General features: G+C 38.6%; 1 protein-coding gene across 1 annotated transcript; it reads right to left on the bottom strand.

The window, feature by feature from the left end:
- Positions 1 to 324: 324 nt before the first annotated feature.
- Positions 325 to 4,160, bottom strand: polr1h (RNA polymerase I subunit H). The gene is made up of 5 exons (XM_015955772.3): positions 4,057 to 4,160; positions 3,346 to 3,486; positions 985 to 1,085; positions 797 to 906; positions 325 to 720 (listed from the first exon to the last, which is right to left on the bottom strand). Exons 2-5 carry the CDS (start codon positions 3,461 to 3,463, stop codon positions 696 to 698), a joined length of 354 nt encoding a protein of 117 aa, XP_015811258.1. The 5' UTR covers positions 3,464 to 3,486; positions 4,057 to 4,160; the 3' UTR covers positions 325 to 695.
- Positions 4,161 to 6,927: the final 2,767 nt, after the last annotated feature.

Raw genomic sequence — 6,927 nt, 5'->3', positions numbered from 1 at the left:
CTTAGATAAACAACTTACAATAAGTTAACCAAACATAGAGTATTCACTGCCAAACTAATTTAATAAAAGTTCTTGTTTTGGATCAAACTTTTCGAAATGACGAGAAAACGATCCAGGCTAAACAAACAACGAATGAACGGAAGATAACCTAGATGTAGAGAGAAGTAAAATCGGGAGCTCATTCCAAACTTTCACAATGACCTGAAATAAAAATTTACATAAATATTTATATATTTTGTGTACATGCTTGTGAACTTGGTAAATTTCGCTGTAAATTATTGAATTGGAAAAAGTTAATTGATCAGACGATGAAGCCGGACAACATTGGGGCCCATACTCATTTATTAATCTACATTCGGACTGAAAATCCACAGGATTCATGTAGCTCTTGTCCGATTTGTCTGAATGTTATTCCATCCATCTTCCATTCAACCAAGCTCTACCAACTCATCCTTCACAGAGATTTGACATTTCCGTTCAGATGGAGCAGATTTGCTGTAGGGTTCCTTTACCACCTTCAGAATGACAGAGGCTCAGATTTACTTTAACAAGATTTGAGCTGAATCTGGCAGCAGCCAATCATTCAAATTAATATAAAAAGAGAAATAAATCCAATGCTGATCCTGACAGGTATCATTAGAAGAGGGAGAGCTGACGAAGATGTTCTGAGAAACCCAGTGGGGGCCGGTAGAGTGTCAGGAGTCCTCCTTTTCTTGATATCTAAAACAAAAAAAGAAAAACCGTAAGTACTATCATCACCAAGAGTACCAAGAGACACAGCGGAGCCAGAGACCACCTGCAGTGGATACAAGTGAAGAAGACCGTCTGTCCTTCATCTGCTGATCTCATCTGCCTGGTGTGGTAAATCATCCCATCTTTACTGCACCGTGAGCAGCGTCTGTCCACCTACAGGGCGAAGATGGCATCATCAACAGTGCCAAACTCTTAGCATAACAAAGCTTTCAGCTAATGAGCTGGTCTTACCACGGGCCCTTTTAGGTCAGAGTCTCGATCATCCTTCAGAACCAACAACGGAGTCAGCTGGTTAAAGACCACCGAGGACTTGACCGTCTGACCAGAGAACTCTAGAGAAAAAGATTTGGATGTAAACGATGATCTGAAGAGGGTTCTGCAACATAAATAAGTAGGGTCCCGAACAATCGTACCCCCCTGGGAGGCAGAGCCTTTCTGTTCAGAACCAAAGCTGATTCATCGCCTTTGTTCCAGTATTAAACCGCACTGCAAGGATAAGTCCTTGGAACAGTGTAAAGCTCATGGTGGTGCAGTAACAAGTCAGTGGTTTTAATGTGGATATATTTTTTATGGCACTGCTGCCCACCTTTTAAAAAGTATTCATGTGAATAGTTTTTGTAGGTGTTTTTGTTATGACAGCAACAAGCAAATTAAACTGTTCTAAAAAGCTAAAACGATAAATTTTGAAAAAAAAAATAATAATTGTAATCCCTGATTGAAATATGTATTTTTTAAGTGTGTGTGTTTCTAAAATTCAAGATAATTGTGTTGGATTTCCCTCTTTCCTATTCAATCTCTCTCTTTATTTACATTTTTAATCACAATTGTCTATCTTTTGCTCATTTTAAATATATTTTTAATCATTTTCTAAATTCTTTTTTATATTTTTACATTTTTTGTTTTTGTGAAGCGCCTCGTGATTTTTATCTTGAGAGGCGCTATAGAAGAGATCTTTTCTTCTTCTTCTTCTTGGATGCGTATTGTTTTTAATGAAAAAACAATAAAGGAGAAAGGCAACAATCAGTCAGACTAAGCTCTCCCAGAGTTACCACAAGGACTGTCCTTCATCTGCCCATCTCAAATGCAGTTGACTCCACCTGCTGAGAAACTGAGGTCCTTCAGAGTATGCAGAACTCTGTGAAGGACTTTTTATGATTTGTCGGTTGCATCTGCCCTTTTCTATGCAGTGGCCTGTTGGGGAAGCGGATGTACAGACAGGGACCAGAACAGAATTGGCAAACTGGTGCAGAGGACTAGCTCTGTACTGGGATGCCCCCTGGAATCGGTGGTGGGCGAGAGGAGGATGCTAGCTAAGCTAACATCCATCATGAACAACACACATCAACCTGAGCAGCTCATTCAGTCAGAAACTGATATACCCCCGCTGCAGGAAGGAGCACTCCCGTAGACCACCGATTCCACCAGTAGATGGGATTTATAACACATTATGACGTCATTAGTCAGCCAGCCACTTAAACGCTACGGTCACTACTCCATGCAGGATGCACCTGATATATGTATTTGTTTGTGTGCTTACATGTTCATGCCTGTATTTACAGTAATCTACCACATAGACGGTAAATAGTAGCTGTAGCACAACAGCTGATACTTTTTATGTATTATTAATTCATGTGACACACGTGATCGCCAGTGGAATTAAGGTGAAAAACAAGCTAACTTTCCACAGTTTTCCTGTTTAGTGGCAAAACGACAGAGACCAAGTATCTAGCATAAAGTCTTGTTAGCTCACTTGGATCGCAGCTGTAAGGCGACCAAACATCACCTTCCAAATTATTTTCATTCTGGTAAATTACAGATGGTGTACGTTTTTATACATCGTTTCTTTCCCTCAACCGCAACATGCACACGAAACACACACGTACACAGAGGCTACACTCACCTACCGGTAAGCTAATGATACACAACATAACTTTTCTCGCTACACTTCTTCTGAGGGATGACAATTTTGATTGTTTTACTAGAAAAACCAACAAATTAAACGTTTACCTCTCATCTGGACGTTAAACAAGATAGCCGAAAAAGTCTGTTATGCAGAACTGCAGCTGCAACAATATGTCACCAGTGCTCCAGTCTTGGGTCTTTTATGTGGATCAAAACCATTTATAATGATGATTTTGTCCACATACCGGTCCCCGACGTCTTTATATAACATGTCCCTGTATATTCCACATCCTTGTTGGGATTTTATGTGATTTAACACTTTCTTTCACCCAAATCTGCTTCTACTCTGCGACAGTACCGTTTATTTCACAGTTTGCAGAATGCTATGCGTAATCACGTGTGATCACAAGCCCTACACAAAATCTGCTGATTTTAGAAGCATTAATGTCGGTATATCGGTATCGGTTTTCGGCCATAACGGTGATATTAATATTGTATATTTGTTTTAGCCCAAAAATTTCATATCGGTGCATCACTATCACGTTAAATACATTTACTGTGAAGTGATTTTTTTTTCTTTTTACTACACTTGTGGTACTTTGAGGAATCATCACCACCTCCACCCGGGTTCCCAAACAGCCTCTTGAATCAGGCCCTCACAAAGCTAGAAACGGCTCTGGGACACGTTACCTGAAACAGGAATGCAGAAGGAGCAGCGAGGACACAGGACAGTGTTGGAGGTTACTGGTACCGGAAGAACGTTCCCGCATTCAGGACAGAAGTTCGGGTCACCACTAAAATAAGACATCCCGTCGAACCGGGCTGCTGACTCTTGAGAAACACAGACACGTTGAAAACAACAATCAAAACCATGAACCACTGGTTTCCCGTTCGGTTCACATGGGTTCTGTTTCGTTCCCTCCTGACTGCCAGTGGCAGTAAACAGAGTGGATGTATCTCCTCGCGCTCTGCGCAGGTCGAGTACTAATGTAAACAAAGTCACGCACGTGACACGTAGCGCACCTGGTCGCGAGTCTATAAATTACGCGCCGATAGCTACGTTCGGGTCTCCCGGGATCTTCTCGCCCGAGAAGTTCCGAGTGACCCCTGTGACTGGCAGTCATCCAGGAACTCACAGAACCATAGTTACACCGTAACTTCCGTTATGAAGACTTAGCACTTTATAAATTAACACTTTAAAAGACCTCCTGGCTGTGTGATGAAATCTAACGAGTGAATGTTATTGTTATTATTAGCAGTAGTAGCAGCAGCACATTGAGCACGTGGAGCTACTTGGAAACCTTTTACATGTTTATATTAGTATTCGGCTATTCTTTACACATTTAGTTCAAAACAGCGCTACTGTCATCATTTATTAAGTCAGTATAAAACGTTACAAACCTCTTTCACCGGTCACTTGTTTGCAGTAGAGGTCCTAGGGTCCTATCCACAGCTATGTATATGGTCCTATCACGTTATTGTCGCAGGCTGATGACGCAGGACGTGCTAGTGTCGCACGCTTGTTTACGTGACATGAGTTAATGACCAAAATGTTATTTGGGAATAATTAAATTAATTCGCAAATACCATTAAATGGTGTCAAACAATAAAATAAGGTGGAAATATCATATAGCATCTCCAGAAGCATTTCAATACCAAAGTAAAGCATACGTGGAAATAATAAACAACACTAAACTCATAATTACTGTGCAGAGATTTGGGGCAACAATGACCAGGGGTGGTCCTAGCCTGTTCGGTGCCCTGGGCGAACACACTTTACTTTTAGATGCTGCTTCACTCAAGCCGCTTCAGCAGACCTGTCCTCCTCCCTCTGCAGCACGCAGCAGAACAAATGTTTCCAAAAGTTACACACACCAGCATAATGTTCAGGCACTGCGCTCCCAAAATAAGTTTTTTTTTCGTACCCATTTTGCCACCCCTCTCATGATGCCATCCTGGGCCATTACCCAGGTCGCCCATGTCAAAAACAGTACTGCTCATAACTGTTTATTTTTATCTATTTTACAAAAAAAAAAAAAAAAGAAGAAGAAAAAAAAGGCCACTAGAATAATCTACACATCGGTGGTTACAGATGTCACACAAACCAAATGTTCTTAAAATCACAAATTTTGAAATTTTCTGATTTAGTTTAGTTCACATTGGAGTGAAACTGGAACCGACCAGCTGAGACAGTGATGCTGTGTTTTCTTATCAGGCTGAAACCTATGATCATTCATTTGTTTGGTGCATGTATGTAGAAAATTTGAACGGATGTCTGACTTTTCCATAGGTGTTTTATTTTAATGAATTGTTTCCATATTATATTATTTGTGGACTCCTTTTAAATGTTAATGAAAATCAAAAATACAATTCATAATTTGAACACAGTAAAAGAATGACAAACAATAAGCCCTAATGCAAGTATTAATCTTTCTTTGATGATGTAGACATCACACATTCAGTAATTAAATGGTCCATCAATTCCTGCCATATAATGTGTCAGGGAGGAAACGGAACTTCACCAGCAGACGTGGATGGATCACAGAAGGTTGTTTCATCTTCCTTTGTTGTTTTCAAGACATCCCAGAAAAAGATTACAAAAAGTGGAGCATTAGAATAAAGCTTTGTGACTGAAGGTCGTGTTGCAAAATGTTATCATGAAGATTAAAATGTTTTAGCAACTTTATTAACAACATATCAATTCTACCATCATGTCTCACATGCCTCAGTGACAAATTTCTGGATTTAAATCATCCCAGTCCTGCCTGCAGAACACTTACTCGAAGTCATCAGTGCTTCCTGACTAACAGATCCACCCTTAGATTGTGTTACCAACCAACTCTTTGCTTTCACACAAGTATAGACAGGATGATGCTACCCCAAAGTTTTATGACATGACATCATGAGCGATGGCAGTTTTTGGCTCTTACCTTGAAGCAAACAAACCTCACCCTCATCTCCATGATCCAGCTCTGAGATTTGTGAGTCAGATTGGAATTATGTTACTTCTAAAAAAAAAAAAAAATAAGGGAATGACCAAATGTAAATAAAACCGTTACTCTCGGTAGGCATCTTGCTTGTAGGCCATTCCAAATGTCCTTGAAAAATTTGCCAGATGTTATTTTAAAAAAAAAGTATCTACTGAACTTTTGGGTTAATTAGCATAAATAATAGAATAAACAAACTGATGAAAAAATATCATAGACATGACACAAATCTAGTAGTTATAGAGAAATTATAAAATATTCAAAACATTTTCCTGGAGCAGCATAAACAGGTGAAGTCTTTATGTCCTCATCCAGCAAAACACGTACTAAACCCTCCTCTTTAGACTGAAGTTCTGGTTTTCTAGTTTTCTGCCTGATGTAGAACTGGACCATGATCCAGAACATACTGCTATCAGCAAATAGATTTAACGTGTAAGTCAAAAAGAGTAGAACAGTTCTAAACATGTACTCAGGGTAGATACGTATAATGGAATTAAAAAAACGTACCTGTTGCTAAAAGGAAATCTAATTTTAAAGGTATGTCACTTATTCCCATAAGTCCTAATGTAGCCACATGTTGGCCAGATGTTCTGTTTGTAGATACGTTTTTTTTTCTACCAGAATTGTAAGTGTAAACTAACTAAACGAAGAGACTCAACACCACGGACATTATTTTGGGAGGAGATTTTAATATGGTATGGTCTCAAGAACTGGAAATATTCTAAATGTAGAGATGAGGAAAACAATCTTATTAAATTTAGCAAAAGATTAAACTTAATGGACATTTGGCGACATCATAACCCAACAGCGAAACAATACACATGGAATAATAAAGATCTATCGCGCTGTTCCCGAATTGACTTGTGGCTGGTCTCTGATAACCTTCATGAACAGGTCACTGAAGTGAAAATAAGTCCTACTATTATGACAGATAAAAAAAAAATTTATTAAATGTAGTCTGTCTCAACAGCATAAAACAAAACAATTTAACTATTGGAAATTTAATAATTCTTTATTGAATAATAGTAGCTTTATAGAAACTACAGACTTTTAAAACGATATTGGGAACAAGCAGTCTCTACAAATGAGTTTGGGAAACATTGGGAACTGTTCACATATGAAGTTAGAAAACATGCCATTAGTTTCAGCAAAGACTTAGCTAAATAAAGAAAAGCTAGAATAGAATTTTTAATTAAATGTATATTGAAAATCGCTCTGAATCTTACTGATAATGAAAAATTATTACAGCTAAACTTTCAATCTGAATTAGATGACATTTATAAGG

Source organism: Nothobranchius furzeri, chromosome 11 (genome assembly GCF_043380555.1).
Source record: "Nothobranchius furzeri strain GRZ-AD chromosome 11, NfurGRZ-RIMD1, whole genome shotgun sequence".
Classification (NCBI taxonomy): Eukaryota; Metazoa; Chordata; class Actinopteri; order Cyprinodontiformes; family Nothobranchiidae; genus Nothobranchius; species Nothobranchius furzeri.
Note: the sequence above shows the minus strand (reverse complement) of the source record. Positions and strands in the feature narration are given on the sequence as shown.

What these genes read in the sequence shown, in the direction of transcription:
- polr1h (XM_015955772.3), bottom strand. Translation starts at nt 3,463, where the DNA reads ATGTCTTATTTTAGTGGTGACCCGAACTTCTGTCCTGAATGCGGGAAC. An exon ending in CTGACCTAAAAGGGCCCGTG is followed by an intron (nt 907 to 984) that starts GTAAGACCAGCT and finishes TTCGCCCTGTAG; the next exon opens with GTGGACAGACGCTGCTCACG. An exon ending in TTCACTTGTATCCACTGCAG is followed by an intron (nt 721 to 796) that starts GTGGTCTCTGGC and finishes TTTTTGTTTTAG; the next exon opens with ATATCAAGAAAAGGAGGACT.